General features: G+C 34.1%; 2 protein-coding genes across 2 annotated transcripts; one reads left to right on the forward strand and one right to left on the reverse strand.

The window, feature by feature from the left end:
* The first annotated feature begins 4,666 nt into the window (after positions 1–4,666).
* On the forward strand, positions 4,667–5,834 carry LOC108979856 (calmodulin-like protein 3). The gene has a single exon (XM_018950625.2). It carries the CDS (start codon positions 4,987–4,989, stop codon positions 5,437–5,439), a length of 453 nt encoding a protein of 150 aa, XP_018806170.1. The 5' UTR covers positions 4,667–4,986; the 3' UTR covers positions 5,440–5,834.
* Positions 5,835–13,109: 7,275 nt separating this feature from the next.
* Positions 13,110–16,426, reverse strand: LOC108979828 (protein FAR1-RELATED SEQUENCE 7-like). Its single transcript, XM_018950600.2, has 3 exons — positions 16,246–16,426; positions 15,321–15,981; positions 13,110–13,541 (listed from the first exon to the last, which is right to left on the reverse strand). The coding sequence occupies exons 2-3, from the start codon at positions 15,882–15,884 to the stop codon at positions 13,356–13,358; spliced, it is 750 nt and encodes a 249-aa protein (XP_018806145.1). The 5' UTR covers positions 15,885–15,981; positions 16,246–16,426; the 3' UTR covers positions 13,110–13,355.
* Between the last annotated feature and the right edge of the window lie 2,268 nt (positions 16,427–18,694).

The following is an 18,694-nucleotide window of genomic DNA, read 5'->3' on the forward strand; positions in this document are numbered from 1 at the left end:
CACTTCGTGACCAAAATCATTGTGTTAATTATTCTTGTTCATTGATTAACTGTTTATTTGTTTCTGTTTTTGAAAAGACCACAAAAATTGGAATACACCTATTCACCCCCCCTCTAGGTGTAGTGATTGGTAGAACCACTGCTTTTTCACTAGGGAATCTCTATACTTGGTCAACTGACTTGAAAACACCACACATGGTCAACTTGGACTAAGTGAGGTTTAATACGAAAACATTTCTTTAATCATCATGAAGACTCACTCTACCTTTTTGAAACTCGTGGCAACATGTCGTAGGAATGGCAGGGGGACTCCTCAACCCATCCATGATGTTCGGCACATAGTAAGACTCAACACTCAGAAACCACAATATCATCAACCCGCATCATTCAATTTCATCATCTCAAAATTACAACATAAAGGTAACCAATAAACATAGTGAAGAAAATATATTATTTTTCATGTAGAAAATGGGTAAGTTATGCAAAGCCTAACTTCTTATGGCATACTCAACATTTACTTTGCATTTCTAGTATGGTCGTTATAGCTAACGTACTTGATCAATATTTCTTTTACTATGGTATTGCTAGCGCTGCTCCTTCCATTGCACCTTTTGAAATCACTTGCTTTCTTGAAAATCTTGATTGGATGCAAGTGCAAACACTTAACAATTACAAAAGTGAGATTTTAACTTTTATCCAATGCATTTGAAATTGGAGAACCGTCAGTCATATCTCTAGCGTCCATATGACTCCAGATTTTGATCTCGTCCATCCATTTGTCCTCTGGCCTTACAAAATGGTAGAGACTGATAGTACCAAGGCATGCATGTCCTCTACAGTTTTCCTTTAGTCAAATCTTGTAGTCCGTCTTCCATGTGGCACTAAACCATACCATCAGACGGTATGGCTTGTAGGTTCACAATATTTTTTTCGCGAGCTCACTCCAGACGTGACAACTCTTCTAGAGTATGGGCCTCTGTGTACGACACTTGTCATCTCTAAGTTCCTTCATGTTATTTTGGAGAGCTCACCTATTTATCGGTCTTGTTCTTTACAATTGCTCGTCTTTATACTATGAGACGTCCTTTTTCAAAACTATTAACCTCTTCAACTCTTCTTTCTTGCCCTTGTATAGTATTTGTCCGCATGGCATAGGGTGAAATGTCCTTTATCACCCAATGGGCCTTTTCGCCCTATGCTGGGCCTTATCAACCAGATTTTCTACAACATGCTGCTCGCCTTACTTTCGGTTCGATTATATGTTGCCTGCCCAGTTGCCTATTCTTCGCCAATCCTTCATCTTTGGGAGGAGATCTCTTCCCTTTTTTCGGCGGAGTCCTCACATTGGAAACCCCATCCCTTCTAATGTATTTCTCTTTGTGTTAATTACTTTATTGCTCCATAAGCTAAATTAGGTTCGAAAGCTTCTCCCACCAAAAACCATAATGGGCCCTCGACCGCTATATCTTCGTGATCATGGTCTTACAAGACTCTCCCTTTTTCCCCAGGCCGCATGACCAAGTAAATCATCAATTTATAAACCATACTCAAAAGATCCATTTAAAGGTTGCCTAAGACAACAAGATCTTTACTTCTTGTAGTAAACATAAATTTTTGAAGTCAACGAAATCAAGCTAGCTGTGTTAATGGCAAGAGGTTCCCCATTACCATTGCATTTCTGACAGATCTAGCTATTGTGGAGGCATTTAGTAATTCTCTTTCCCTCTTTTATTACTCGTGTGGATATATAGGAAACCGATAAAAAGTTTGCGAGCCAAACCATGCGTTTATTATTCCTGTAATACCCTTTTGACTGCAGGGACAATTAAATTAAGGAACTGTATGCAAGCAAGGTGGCCGTTGACATCTCTGTTATCGCCTGCTAGTTTTGGCGTGCGTGCCTGCGTGATTCAAGGCCGAAGTAGATGCCTAGATTCCATTGTAATGTGCGTGCGCGCGCGCGCGCTAAGAGAAAGATACCAATTACCAGCTCACGATGGAGCAGATGCAGACAGATAATGTTTACTAATCCTATGGCCAGCTGTAATTCAAATGTGTGAAAGCGACCTTCTTGTCTCTTTTGCAGCTTAATTAATCAAAACAATATCTATTTTAGTGCTAACTAAATTATATAAGAGAGAAAAGGAGTAGCTAAGCACAAGTTGCATACATAAAACTAGACCACCTGCAGTGGTAGAATGTGAAATCACTATTCGTAACTCACGTATGAGTTAGATTCAAGCTGGGTTTGGAGACAGAGTTGATATGGATTTCATCTCAACTCTATTTGTACGGAGAGTTAGCTTCGCATCCGAACGGTTTGTCGTGAAAACAAAGAGTGTTTTAGAAAGCTTTAAGATAAAGACTTTCCAGCCCTTTCAGAAATCACAGATTCACGTGTTTAAACCCACCTCCTGCCTCACAACTGTTTTGACGGATTCGACAAAGCAACTCTTTTCAATTATTTAATTATTTTGTAAATAAAAAATATTTTTATTTGATATTTTATAAAATAATTTAATTTTATAAAAATATTGTCATTTTTTTTTGGTAATTTTTTTTTTATAAAATAATTTAAAAAAGAAAAAAAAAATTACACTGTCCGACTATCCATAGCGGCTCTAGCACCACCTATAACAAAACTCCTGCCAAGTAATATTCGCCAACTACAATGTCTAAAATGAATTCAATTGTTGACAATTTGGATATTGACACAACAGAGGGAGCCACGGGACTCTCTTTATATAGGTGTTGGGGTATGTGAGACCCACCTCTTTGAACAAATGCTCGACTGTGTATGCCAGCTTGATCTCCAACTGTTGCTATGACTTATATATTAGCCTTCTATCTCATTTCTATTCAATTATGTTAACGCATAATTACTTATTGATCCTTGTGTTCTTATTTTAAAATTTTAAATTAAGATTGTGTTTGGATGTTAAAGTGAGTTGAGTTGAGTTGAGTTGAGATGATAAAATATTGTTAAAATATTATTTTTTAATATTATTATTATTTTAAGATTTAAAAAAGTTGAATTGTTTATTATATTTTATATTGAGATTTGAAAAAATTATAATGATGAATTGAGATGAGTTGAGATGAGTTTGGTAACCAAACTCACCCTTAGACTTCTAGCCACCAATGAAGATGACCCTGCTTCTTTAAATTCTTATCTAAAACAAAAGTATTATGGTCATAAAAGTTTTTTACAAAATTAAACTTATAAACTGTTATGAGTTCATGTGATATATTAGATATATTTTATAAGAAAAAATAATTTTATAATCGGATGTATCACATTAAACCATATTAATTTAATTCTTTTTTTAGATTTTGAATCCAAGACCTCCATATTGGAGACTGGGAATTTATGATAATCAGATTACAAACTTTTAATATGTTAGTTTATAGTTTAGTTTTGTGAAATTCTTTTGTAGCTAAAATATATATATATATATTTTTTGTTATATTATTTAAGAGTAATGTTAAAGAGAAATCATTATAGCAGTGCACACTTTACACTCACTGTGTAGCTGCTTCAAAACCATTATATTGTTCTCAATATTTAGGAAGATGTATAGTCTACATTATACCATATCATATATGTAAAATAAATATTTCTAATAATAACTTCAATCTATATTTATTTATTATTTAAATTCGTTTTATAAACCGTTGGCGTAATCATTTGCCATCCAAAGTTCCAAACCAAGCCGAAACACAGAGGCTATATATGGTACTTGGAATCGTCCGTCCAAAGATCCAGCGGATCAGCATCAAATGACCTAACACCACCGAAAGTAGCTTGCCATCAATCCACCTGGCAACCAATTCTCGTGGCCACCGCTCCTACATGTCGCCACCCCAGAAGTCAAAGCAGAAGTAGCCGTTGAGAACATCCAACGGTCACTACGGCCGGCCTCTTTATTTGGCGCGACTCAATCCCCAACGTTACTTTCTTCTATTTAACTCTTTTTCCAAAATACAGATCCGTTATCAACGGTCAAATGTCTCTTTCTCGCCATTTTAATTTTCTATATAATTTTGCTTTGCTTGGTTGCTGCTGGGCCACCACTTTCTCCAACCGCAACAATTATAAAGACGCGTCTTCTTATTTTAAAATTGTAGAATTAATGACATTTTTATGTCTCTCCTCTGTCCCTCTCTCGAACAACAATTTCGGAGACATTTTCAACCCAATCATATGTTAATGTATTTTTATTTTTTTAAAATATTAAAAATATGTACACAAATTTATTAGTAGTAATTATTTTAAGAGAAATTCTATTCATCAGTTACTATTCACTATCACACTCCACATCTATATTTATTTTTTCATAAAATATATAAGTATTTTTTATAAAATGTGAGACGTAATATAATGAATAGTGACTGATGAAAACAACATTTTTTATTTTAAACATATTAAAAAATATTCCAACATCACACTTGAGGGGACAACTTAAAAAGACAACCTAACATTTTCTTTTGTGCAATTGTTTTAGTTGCACTTGAAAGGTGACACCCACCTAAGCAACAATGACAATTATAGCTACGCGTCTTTTGCACTTTGAAATTTGTATGATTTTAAATTGTAATAATACCATCTAAATACCGCGTGAAAAAATGCCACAAAAGGACAGCTCTAAAGTCCCAACAACATCATCAGCTCAATTGCTCTAACATGGATCCAATGTCCTCCCAATTCTCTCTCTTCCTCCCTATTTAAGTACCCCAAATTTCTCTCCAGGCTTTTCTCAACAATACCAAGAGGCAAACAGCATCCCACCACACAATCTCTCTCTCTCTCTCTCTCTTTCGTTTCCCCAACTATTTTGCTAACCATTTTCTTCCTTTCCTCAAACTCCTTGATTTTCTCGTCCTCTCTTTTATCGTCAAGGTTCTTGTTATTAACAAAACATTGACAACATCGTTGTTATTGTCATCTTTACCACCACTTGTATTATCTTCTCGTATTGAGAAGATAATGGATTCCGTAGAGCTAAAGCGTGTATTTCAATTGTTCGATCGAAATGGAGATGGACGTATCACGAAAAAAGAATTGAATGACTCGTTGGATAACTTGGGTATCTTTATCCCGGATAAAGAGTTAACCCAAATGATCGAGAAAATTGACGTCAATGGAGATGGTTGCGTGGATATTGATGAATTTGGAGAATTGTACCAAACGATAATCGAGGAGCGAGATGAGGAGGAGGACATGAAGGATGCTTTCAAAGTGTTTGATCAAAATGGTGATGGATTTATCACCGTCGATGAATTAAGGTCGGTTTTAACCTCTCTTGGGCTTAAACAAGGTAGGGCCTTGGAGGATTGCAAGAAAATGATAATGAAGGTGGATGTGGATGGAGATGGTATGGTAAATTATAAGGAGTTTAAGCAAATGATGAAGGGGGGTGGGTTTAGTGCGTTGGGATAACACTGTTAACATTTGGGTTTGAGAGGGTCCAGTGTAGGTTGTTGAAGCTTGCATCTATTTGGAAATTTTATGTACTCCTCTCCTTTGTACATTGTGCGCACGTGACATCATTCTATTGGTTCTTGCCGGGAATATGCATTTATCCCACATTCCGATCAATTGAAGGCATGGATGGCCATTGGACTGTGAGCACATGTCGGACACAGTGGCTAATATAGATTTTTTTTTCCCCCGGAAAGGGAAGGAAAGGGAGTAAGAAGGTAATGGGAAAGTGAAACCATATCACCAAAAAACGAGACTGTGTTTTATATGTGAGTTTTGTTATGTATTGGACATTGTAAGATTGGGTTTGGTTTGGTTGTTTTTCTCCTATTGCTTTGTGTTATTTTTCCCAATTGCATATGCTATTGATCTCATTAATGATCCAAGAAGAACCCACGTTCCGGTACCAATTCCACAAAATCAACATCTTTTCTTAGATAGATATTACAAACAGTTTTCCCATGAATTACACCACTCCTTACTCGAAACTCATGATTCTGATAGTCTCACTGGACGCATTGCACTTCTGTAACTGTATGGAATACAATATTATGGTTTTTGGTTTCTTGAGAACAAAGAACTATGGTTGTTGGATAATTATTTCGTGCGGTAGTAATGCCTTAGCAAACGTGAATAATCGCTACCTGACTCGCCACAGAGAATGGATTGCGTATGTTAAGCATTGTAATAATAGTAGTAAATAGACTAACAATCTTCCAGAAGTACATACTAACCATGATAACACAACACCAGATTTGTGCACAAAAGGAAACTTACCAAGAGAATACCCATCACCCACAACAGCAGTCACAACGGCTACATCACTCCGGCAACATCTGGGGTTGATCTCCGTCTAGTCCGGTCAGTTTCTAGGGGGTTTTGTAGACTGGACCGGACATATTTGATCCAGGACTGGACCAAATAGACATTGGGACTAGACCGGTCCGGTCCCCCACAATACCAAATGGGCCAATAGCCCAATTCTAAATTTTATAATTTTCAACTTAACAGTCATTTTAACTTTTTGGCCTACTAACATTTTATCTAATTTTAAGTTCAAAAATACCAAAAAGGAATTTGGAAGGAAAATAAAAATAATTATAAAAAGAAAATTATCTATATGCAATAAATTTGAATAAAAATGATTTACTACAAAATAATATAAATTTTTTATATCCATCCAAACAACTGAAACAAAATTATCCAATCATAGTAATAAAATTAAAAAAATAGAGATAAAGAAATTTAAAATAATCCCTAATCAATAAAATCTCTAATAACTAATAAGTAATTATTCAATTTATCCAAATTTCAAATTCCGAATAAAAAATGAAGAAAAAATAAAGGCATATTTACATGATTACATCAATACATAGCTCTCACTGTCTCAGCCTCTCATATTTACATCAATACAAAACACAAATATATATAAATCGAAAAGTCATATTAATACAAATATAAAAAAACATTAGTTAAACATTACTACATGAGTCATATTAAAGAAACAAATAACAATGCATTGCAGTCTGTAGCCCTACTCCATCACTGTATGAACATAGTTGCACAATCACAACCTACTTCAAGTCTCCATCACTTAAGTCTTCAATGTTTACAGTTTACCTATAAAATAAAATAAAAAGGTTAAAGCTGTTATGAACTTATGCATGTAAAAACTGGGTTGTTATGAACTTATGGAAAAAATACAGCCTTTTATTATTTATGGTTCTATACAAAATAGAAGTCAATAAGCCAATATATAAGATCATGTCAGCTTGTAAGAAAACAAAAAGAAACAATTAATGAGATCATGCAATATATGCATCCAATTATTATATAAATATGAAGTCTGAACTAATGCTTGATTAATTTATACTGTGGATCAGCACTTTGACTGTTAAAAGTACTTCTTAATATATATGCCACGCTAGCTAGGGGCATGCATTTCGTAGTGTATATTATATATATATATATATATATATATATATTTATATCCAGTTATAATATGTTTTATTTTTCAATTAATTACCTGGACGACAATAGAAAATATAATTTTGTAAGGCTGACATGTAATTAATTGAATCCCCATACTATCTTAATTGAAGAAGGAATAAGATCATAAAGGTTCAAAGTTCTTTTAATGGAAGTTTCACTAATTGTCAAAACTTCCAAGTCTAACAGAAAAATCTACTTAAGCAATCACCATTTCACAATCAAGTTTCAAACTAGTCTTTATTTCTTCTACTAGTCAACAATTAATCATGATTAAAAAACCATAACCAACAATCTTCTCACCTCTTTAGTCTTTAATCAGAATTGGGTGTAAGGGCAGTAGGCATTGTATTTGACGCCTCTATAGAATCAGCAAAATTTCCAACAAGTTCTATTCATAAAAATTTAAAACAAAACAAGTTAAATAAACTTACATAACATAGAAGATAAAACAATATAAATCACAAAAGATATCAAAAGTTAATGCATTACATAAAACAAAATTCCTCCACTTCATCCATTAAAGTCCTAAGGCTTATTGGAGTGGAAGAAGAACGAAGCCAGTTTTGTGCACATATGAGACCCTTAATACTCATCGGATTTAAACTACTTCGGAAAGGGTCAAGTACACGACCCGCAATACTAAATGTAGATTCAGAGGCAACAGTAGATATCGGTATTGTAAGTACATCACGTGCAACATTTGAAAGTACACAATATCTAACTGAATTCACCTTTCACCAATTTAGAAGGTCAAAACTATCATCTTGATCCTCACATCTTTCAGTTAGATATCTATCAACCTCTGACTTACTTTCCAAACTGTCTTTTGACTGTAACTGTTAATTAAATTGGGCCATCAAATATGCATTTCTACTCGCAATCTTGTCAGCCGAAGGATCTATATCTTCATGTGGGAAACTTGTGTGCTGACTCTGAGGAGAACTCTCTCCTTCATTTTCTCTGTATGTCTCATACCTACGGATAAATTCATTTCTCACCCTCCAACTGAAATCAATTTTTTTTATTGATCATGTGCATACATTTGTCCCAATCCAAAATTAAGATATCGCATCTTGTAGCGATAATCAAGAAGAACCCCAACATACAGCAATATATTCTGATTTTCCAAGTTATCCCAATACTTTTCAAACTTTTTCTTCATATTTGTGGTCATTAATCCCACCACGGGATTTCATTCTTCACACTTCATGTTAATAGCATCTTTAATACTAACCAACTTCGGGAAAAAAAAACATTGCAAGTTACATATTCACGCCCCGAGAAGCGTAAAGTTGCATCATGAAATAATTAAAGAAACCTCACAATCAACTTTACCTTCTCCTAATCGGATGCATTGGGAGGCCCTAACTTCTTTGACTTTCTCCTATTCACCACATCTTTATCGTCGACATCGTCATCATCGTCATCTCCAATACTACCAAGGAAGCACGGATCTTCTTCCTCAAACCTATCAAAAGCCTTTCTAAATTTTGAAGCCCTCTTCAACATAAGATAGATGGAGTTCCACCTAGTCGGTACATCTAGGCAAACTTGGCTTTTGGATTGAATATCTTCCAACCCCACACATTTGTTAAATATACTTCACCTTTGAGGAGAGGATTTAACTTACTTCACAATACCCCTCACATTTGCAATAGACTCATCATATTCTTTCAACCCCTCACGAATGATTAAGTTCAAAATGTGGGCATAACATCGAACATGCAATAATTCATGTTCCAAGACCGTGTCTCTCCTATACTTGGTTTTTTTTTTTAAAAAAGAAACGACCCCATTATTAGAACTTGTATTATCAAGAGTGAGTGCAAGTATTTTTTGTCACCCCCAATCATGCAAACACATGTCTATGCCCTTACCAAGTGTATGACCGTTGTGATTTTCAACCAAAGAAAATGAAAGAATCCTCTTGTGTAATTTCTAGTTATCATCAATAAAGTGTGTTGTGAGGCACATATAATTTAGGTTTTGTAAGGATGTCCATGTATCCGTGGTGAGGAAAATTCATTGCCCTCGAAGAACATTTCTCAACTTTTGTTTTTCCTTAAAAAACAAACTAAAACAGTCATTGGCAACCGTCATATGGGATGGAATCCCTACCCACTTAGCACAAACCACAATCATAAACTTCCTAAAACCCTCCCATTCAGCATGCCTAAAGGGTAAGTCATCAAGAATAATCATCTCTGCTAAGACTTGTCGGCAAGCCTCAACACTAAATGAAATGGGCACAAATCCCCCATTACCACTTCCTCCTTCCTCCTTCCAACCTAGAGTCGTCTGGTACTTATCTGTCTTCTTAAACGAACATTTTTTTACATTTTTTCTCAATGTGATATTATATGGACTTTGTACCGTTGGTATTCGTATCACATGCATACAAAACATCACAATAATCACAAGCAGCCTTGCATTTTGTATGATCATCTTTTGGTATTTTTGTAAAGTGATTCCAAACTATTGATCTAACTTTACCACTTTGTGATCCACCAACCGATTTATTACATTGGATAAGTGGGGGTGGAAGCATGTCTTGTGTTGACTCTTGCTCATTATTTGTAGAAGATTCTATTGGGCTCTGTTCAAATGAGATCAAAATAAATGAGAATTCAGTATCTAAATAAATTCCATTAGGCTCTATTCAAATGAGATCAATTCAACTCAATTGCCAACATATGAAGTAATTTTACATGAAAGTATAAGTTGAGGATATAAAGTGGCTCTGTTCAAGAATAAATTCTAGTGGCTCTATTCAAAACTATTATACTATTATGTTTAAGAATAAATTCCAGTGACTCTATTCAAATGAGATCATAACTATTATACCCATGTAGTGAAAATAAGATCCAAATAAATGCAAGTACAAATTACATGTAAGAATACTATTCTGTACCGGGGTTTTTAGATTCAACAAATACAAGTACAAATTAAAATACTTAAGATCAAAACAAATACATCAAGATAAAAAACCATAACAACAAATACATCAACATTCAAGTTCTCAACAAATACAAAATACATAACAAATACATCAAGGATTCAAGATCAAAGATTCAAAACAATCGGCTTTAGGGGTGTGATTGCGAGTCGAGAGAGAGAGAGAGAGAGAGAGAGAGAGAGAGGGTACCAATCAGTTGCAAGCTTGCTGTAACGGAGGGGTAAGAGGGGGGGATCGCAGTGCTTAGGGTTTCTCACGAAGAATTGGGGAAAAGTGATTAAAAGAACAAATGAATCGCGGGGAGGGGGGGGGGGGGTTAGAATGAAACGGCGCCGTTTGGGTCCAATTACGACGCCGTTTGGTTTGAAATTGGACCCAAACGGCTCCGTTTTAGGGACGTTACATTGAAAAAAAAATAACTAAGTTGCGTGAAATGACGCTGTTTCATGCAATCTAATTATTTTTCTTTGCCTGCAGTGACAGAAACGACGTCATTTCTAGGAAGGTAGCTCACATATATGTTTTCCACTTGTATATTTTTGGCACATAAATTAATTAGAAATTTTATTTTAATTAGTAAAATTAAAATTAAATAAACTATTTAATGTGGATTATTTAATTAACTCATTAAAAAATAATTTATGATAATTATATTTATGATGTTAAATGTTAATTGCTAATTGCTAATTTGTTATTAACTTAGAGTATGTCAAATTGCCAATGACTCAATGTATTATAATTTATGATTCTATGAATCTATGATAATTTTCAATTTTTCAATATTTTAAACTTTTAAGTTTTTGCATTTTGTATATGTAATTAAATATGGTATAAAAAAAATGCTATGATTAATAAATCATTGTATTAGCCTATAAGCCTATTAGGTATATATAGTTATAGTGATATTAATACTATACTATTAGTCTATTATACATATATTATGCTATAATCCTATAATCCTATAACTCTTATAATATATTAATATATACTAATACTATATATTATACTATTATAGTGTTATTGTTACTACTACATATAAACTTATAGTGTATATATATATTATAATGATATAGTGATACTAATACTATTATTACTATATACTGTATTAATAATTTAATAGTGATATTAATACTATATAATAATATATGGTCATAGTCTCATAGACTCATAGTGATATGATCATTAGTCATAAATTCATAGTGATATTAATAATTTAATACTATATATAGACAGTAGACTTATAGACTTATAGTGATTTAGTTATAATTTATAATTATAGTTATAGACTATAGCGATTTAGTTTAGTTATAATTATATTGATGATGTTAATTATTACTTTATTATTGACTTAAAGTATGTTAAATGTTAATGCATAATGAGCCATGTACAACTTTTAACATTTTGTATATGAAGCAATAAGAATAAATAATTTAATTATCCATACATATTACATCCATAATTGAGAAAGATACATATTTAACATACTATTATAAATAAGCATAAAATATTTAATTATCCATACTATTATAAATTTATAAATTATACATATATTATAATTTATACTATAACTCTTAATAGTATTAGTAATACATTAATGAATATAACAATACATTGATACTAAATATATATAGTTATATTCTATAGACTTAAAGTGAATAGTTATTAACTTATTATGATTAGTAATTTAGTATAACTATATAATAGTATTAGTATTAGACTATTAGTAATATAGTATAGCTATATATTAGTAATATTAGTTATAGTGATTTAGTATAAGTTATAACTATATTAGTATAACTATAACTATAGTCTATATTAGACTATTAGTATTTTTTTATACCATATTAGAGTGTAGACTATTAGCATTAGTATAAATATTAGTATTAGTTAAAATTATAAATTATACAATTAATATATAAATTATAAAAAATATATTTTTTTTTATTCATTCAGTCCGGTCTGGGGTGAAAAAGCCCTGGACCGTGGACCGGACCGAATGAATTCGTTCCTATGCAATTCGGACTTAGACCGACCAGGCCCAGTCCCAGCTCAGTCTGGTCCGGATTGAAGTGGCCGGTCCGGTCCGGTCAGTTTTTTTGGTCCGAACCAGCTGATTCTCACCCCTAGCAACATCAATCCATGCAACGTTTAATTCCCATACTTTGTCAAATCTTTATTCATGTAAAATTTCCTTGTATAGCTCTTGTATCCAACGGTACAATATTTCTTATATTGATGTAATGCATCATATAAATAATGCAAATAGACTCTCAATGCTCTCACGATTTCACTGGGGCATTTTATCAAACAATCTGTGTTTAACTTCTTTAGTATAGATAAGTATCATAGATAAGTAATGTCACGGATTCAATGTTTTTTAGGATTCTTCAAGCCCGAATGTAGGTGGAGAAATCACCCAGATCAGTTTAATTCTCGTCAATTGCATAGATCCTTCGCACCGATCTTGCCAGACAAACGGTGTAAAGCAAGAAAGAGATACAAAATCGATGTTATTATTATGCCTCCAAAGTCACAATCTGAATCTGCTGTCATTCATGACACTTTCCTCTACCGGAATTTCTTGAAGAGTCAACTCCAAAGTAAGAAAATATGTCACTATATTCTACTGAAAAGTATAGCGAAGGAAGAGAAAAAAAATAGAACCAAGCTCAACATCAGCTTTACCTGATTCAATTCAACCTGAACCTCACTGAATTGGAAAACATTAGAGAAGTCAACATGTTTTTCTTTTTCCTTTCTTCGGTTTGCCAGGACCCCAGCAATGTATTTCTTCTTTCATATTACAAACAAAAGATCAGTACGAAATTTCAGGCGGTAAGAGTCACGAGACAGAATCTAAATGTCTAAGTTGGTAAACGGGTAAAAAATTATGGTTTTCAAAAGCTCATTTGTCATTGGCTTGAAACTATGTATTGCCGAGTTCAATTTCTTTCATGCTATTAGCAATGTCTTCAACTCTTAAGGACATAAATTGAGCATGTTCCTCAATATCTTTGAGAATCAAGCATAGCTGTTCTCGGAATGCTGAAGATCGCTTTCTTTCATGCCGAAGCTCATCATGTAGATCCTGGATCTTCTTATCCTTCTCTTCCTGCAAACACGTTTAACATGAGCAGTTAGCTCCTGTTAAAGAGCATACATGTGAAAATAGAGGAGAATATGAATATATAAGCCATTTAAAACGAGGGACCTGTACTGAACTATTGATATGTAACTCAACATCACAATCTCGAGATTACATGGGTTTTGAGTGCCTTGTGTATTTTGTTATACTAATTGTCGATTATTCCCAATCACTTCTTCCCCAGGCACTGTTCAATGCTAAGAAACCAACAATTAAGCAGCCCCCATGCTTGGTTCAGGCAAAAGCGGATGGAGTTGTGATTGGTTTTAGTTTCAGATCTCAAGGCACAAGAAGTAGGGTTATTGAGTAAATTGGGCCATTCAGAAGGAATAAAATTGAATGCTTTATTGTAGCGAAGAAATTTTTTTCGTTCAAATTTTATTTTATCAGATGTCCCTATGGAGCTAGTGGCCAGGTTAGGAGGGAGGGAACCATCAATCAAGAAGTATATATCTTCTCTATTTTTTTTTATGAATAAAGAAGATGAAGAATAGGATACATCTTCTTTATCATTCCTAAATGGTTAGAATACATATGTAAATTACAGTTTCTTTTCAAATACAGTTGCAAATTAATCTTCATTGCATCAAAGATAGTTACTGAGATGATCTCTCAACTGTACATGAAACCTGAACAGTTCAACTGCTGCCTTGCTATGGCATTCCACATGCCCTAATATGTTTCCAATCTCTTCTAATAGCAGCTTTTGCCACTCTGGACATATCAACTTTTAGATGCTTAATAGGATACTCCAATACTTTCAGAATATTCCAGTGATAGTGAAAAGGTGTATGCTCTACACTTTTAAATGAGGGACAAGAGAATACTAAAACTGCTACTATATTTTCTTATCCCTGTATTTCACACCAACAGATCTCAGTCATTGCAGGCCGTACTGCATCTTATATTTGTACACTGGAGATAAAATTTACTACAGCCTGTCCACATGATGACGTTAACCATTTAATGGCAGTGCAGCTGCTAAATCAAACTGAGAGGTAAACAATATAAACCACATAAAAGAAATCAGTGAGAGTAAAAATGAAGTCAATCAGACCAAACAATCATGATGCACTACGATGGAAGTTTTCCATAATTTTTATCCCTGGTACAAATTTTATTTTAGAAAGTTTGTCTTCCAATATTAGTCTATAGAAATTGTAAAGGTGGCTTACTGACAGAAATGCTCATCCATCAAACTTTAAAAAGTCCCCCTGCCACAATTATTCAGACTAAAATTGTGAATTTGTTACATGAGTATCGTATTAGCAGTAGATTCCAAATAAAATCTCCAAGACATTCCTCCTAAGAAGCTATTAAGTAGGTGCGTAAGCCACACAGGACCATCTTAGGGGGCCACAGAAACCATCTTCATTATCCCATCAAAACCTTCGTTTATGTGCTTTCACATGGTTATGATATTGAGGATTACAGGTGAAAGATATGAACTCAACCTAACACTTGGCCACTATAAGGAGCCTAAGAAAAATCCTCTATATTTTACTTGCTGCTCTATGGAGTTCGGAATACCACCCATACATGTAACAGGCAATAAGCTCTGTAATTGGACACTCACTAGAGGGTGTAATTATCTCAAAGAGTTTCCAATTGAAGCCCTGAGTTTCTTATTAAAAAAAACAGCTAAATTGTGGTACTTCAAATTAAGGCAACTATAAATCCATAATGTAATTGGAATAAGTTAAAATTGATTCATAATACCATATGCATATCAGTCATCAGACATACCTCACTAAGTATATTTACGATAGGCAGTTCACCAGAAAATTTACAATGAGTCATCAGCTTGTGGTTGTGCTCTCGCACGAATTTGGTAACAACCCATTTACCTCCATCCCTTGCTGCCAGCCTGATCATCGCTTTGCACCCTTCTCGCGTAATTGGCTTCGGAGGAAGAACCCTGTCTTTTCTAAGTGTATGCTTTGCAGCACGGAATCCTTCTCTTGAACATACAAAGTCCCTCCCTATTATAGCCGTGTTCTTTAGTGAGTGTCTGATCCGATTTGTTCTTATGGTGAAACCCATCTGCTTGGCATAATCATAATAGAAATCCCTTGCATCATCCAACGATGGAAAAGCCATCCCAATATATGGTTCCAAGCTTTCCACAGTTAAATCTCCACGTGAAGGTTCTATTAGACTCAAATGATCATTCGAGACACTGTTTAAATAACAATGCTGCAATAGCCCATCTTCTGTGGCTTCGAGTTCTCCAGAGTTTTCAACGGTTTCCTCATCAGAAACCCCATCATCACTGCCCAGAAGGTCATGTACTCCAGCGATCCCAGCCATTACGCTCCAAAAATACTAAAGATTTAATATCTATATATAACCGTTTCACAATGTATGGATTTTCAGCTCACCAAAGAAGATACCCCACATCCATATTCTGCAGATTCATTTCAATTTTCACCACCAGTTTATATTCCATGTTCATAAATCGTATGAAATCTAATTCAATCCCACTTACCAAAAAACAAAGAAAATAAGAAGAAATCTTATTCAATTCCGACATGCATAGACTAACTTAACAAATCTAAAGAAGATAACTTATAAAAAATAGACATATCTGAAAAGATTTAAAAAACATCCGATAAACCTGGGGGGGAAAAGTGAAACTTATAGACTAACTTTTCATAAAAAGAAAGCTTACTCTGAAACATAAATGGACGGACCGGAAGCTCTGGGCGGCTCTGTGTGTTGGGCTGAGTTTCAACAGCGAAAGTTATCGATGGTGGAAACAGAGAGGACACAGATCCGGAGGGGAGAGGCAAGAGTGGGAGAATCTGGGATCCGACGGTCAGTATGGTAGGACGGACCAACGACATTGAAGTATATGACGTCTATACAGTTGGTTTGGGTTAGAAGTTGAGCATTCAAACCCAGTTCTAACCCAAACCAACTGCGGTAAATATGTAAAATGAGATAAATTAAATTGAGATAATTGAATAAAATGTTATTAAAATATATTTTTTTAAAATTATTTTTAGTTTAAGATTTAAAAAAATTTAAATATTTATTTTATTTTATATGAAAATTTAAAAAAATTATAATGATTGAATCAGATAAAATGAAATGAGATGAAAAATTTTATGAAAGTGAATATGACCTTAATCAAAATGAGATTTATTTAGAACTCATTTAGATATTAAGACAAGTTGAGATAAGAAATTTGTTAATAATTGTGAAATTGATTGAGTTAAAATATTTTATGAAATTTAGAAAAAGAAAAAGAAAAAGTTGAATAAAAATATCATAAAGTTATAATATTGTTATAATATTATTTTTTAATATTATTTTGTTTTGAGATTTAAAAAAGTCGAATTATTTTTTATGTATTGTTTAGAAGTTTGAGAAAGTTGTAACAATTAGATAACGATTATACGAGAAAATTAAATATTTGAAATTAAAAAAGTATTTATATTTAAAGTGTTTTGATATTGAGATGAAATAAGATTATCTTGCAATCCAAACGGATCTAGTCATTAGAATTGTGCTCAGTTTTCCTTCTTTTTGTTTACGTTGTTTCTTTACTGATCGAGAGAGAATTCGAGTTTAAAATTATCTTTATAAACATCTTCAAGTATTTAACTTTTGAAATATAGGACTTCTAATTTATATTCCATCCTTAATCTCGTCTTCAAACTTTGATAAAGGATGCCTATGAAACAAAAGGAGAGTATCTGAAAGCCTCCCCGATCGTGCCAATGAGGAAATTCACTTGTGGTTATGTTATCATCAAAGGCATGAGTGGACCGCAAAGGACACGAACATATATTATCATCATTGTATTATAAACTCTAATATATGATAAATATTATAAAGACAATAAATTTTTACCTTATTATGTATGCTTATATATTGATATAAACTTAGGCTTGGTTTAGATACCAAGATACTTTCATCTCATGTAGGAAGGAATTTAATCCCCTCCCCTTTCGGAGGCTTGCTAGACCATATCGTGGGCCTAAGCCCAAGCCTAGCTTGATAAGCCCTGGGTCGAGGATTCGGCTCATTGAGATGATATGGTGATAACCACCCTAGAATCCCGGGTAAGTCGTTATGTGTTAACTATTTCAAAGGGCAAGGAAAGTTCGTATAGCTATTCCATCACTTGAATTTCAAATTATGGATTAGGCGATTATCACACTAAATATAAGGCATTGTGGGTTCTATTTATATTCACCCAGGTACGACCATCATCGTCTTATACTGACTAAGAGATCTCTATTATTTTTCCTGATCTAGGCATTAGAGGTGTTCCCTCCCACGCACCCCCAAACCTTTTCTCTCTTTGGTTGCAGGTGATTGCCTGTGTGGCAGTGTGGAACACGTCCATAACAGTTGATGCCGTCTATGAGATATTTTCCTACAACCAGCGTGCTTTTGACATGTCCGCCACCACTCGATCCCAAATGACCAAAGACCAAGAGACATCGTCCAAAAACATGGAAGGAAGACTTGCAGAGTTGAAGGAGATCGTGAAAAGGCTCACCATTGAAGTCGAATCACTCCGAAAGGAAAACGAAGTCCTCAAGGTGAGGAACAGACCATCAGGGGAAGATACATTGCCTAGCTAGGCCGACAGGGTCGAGACAGAAGCATAAAGCATAGGCAGACCTCCCTACGAAAACGAGGAGACAAGGAAGATGCATCTTATAACGTCCCCAACCTCCACTTGGGATGGAATGGAGACTTAGAGTGTCGGAACACACAAGGTTACATACCCTCATTCATGATAGTTAATATGCAATGCATCCTATAAATGTATCTAGCAGTATGCAATAACCGCAACAAAATATGGGTGACTAAATAAAACTTATGCCAGAATAAGCTAAAACATGCCAATATTATTCATAACCATCATAAGGTAGCATAATTTTAGTACAATTATTCTCGATAAGAAGTCTCCGTGGCTAAATCAACTGATTCATGCGTTCTAATGCATGAAGGGTTATGGCTATAAAAATCAAAATGAGGTCTAATCTTTTGTAGAGATCCGGCTCTCTTCAATTAATCAGATCCACTGGTCCATCCTCGTTGGGTCATGATGTTAGAATATTTTAAATATGGGCTTCATTTGATTGCACATTTTATAAAAC

This window comes from Juglans regia, chromosome 7 (genome assembly GCF_001411555.2).
Source record: "Juglans regia cultivar Chandler chromosome 7, Walnut 2.0, whole genome shotgun sequence".
NCBI lineage: Eukaryota > Viridiplantae > Streptophyta > Magnoliopsida > Fagales > Juglandaceae > Juglans > Juglans regia.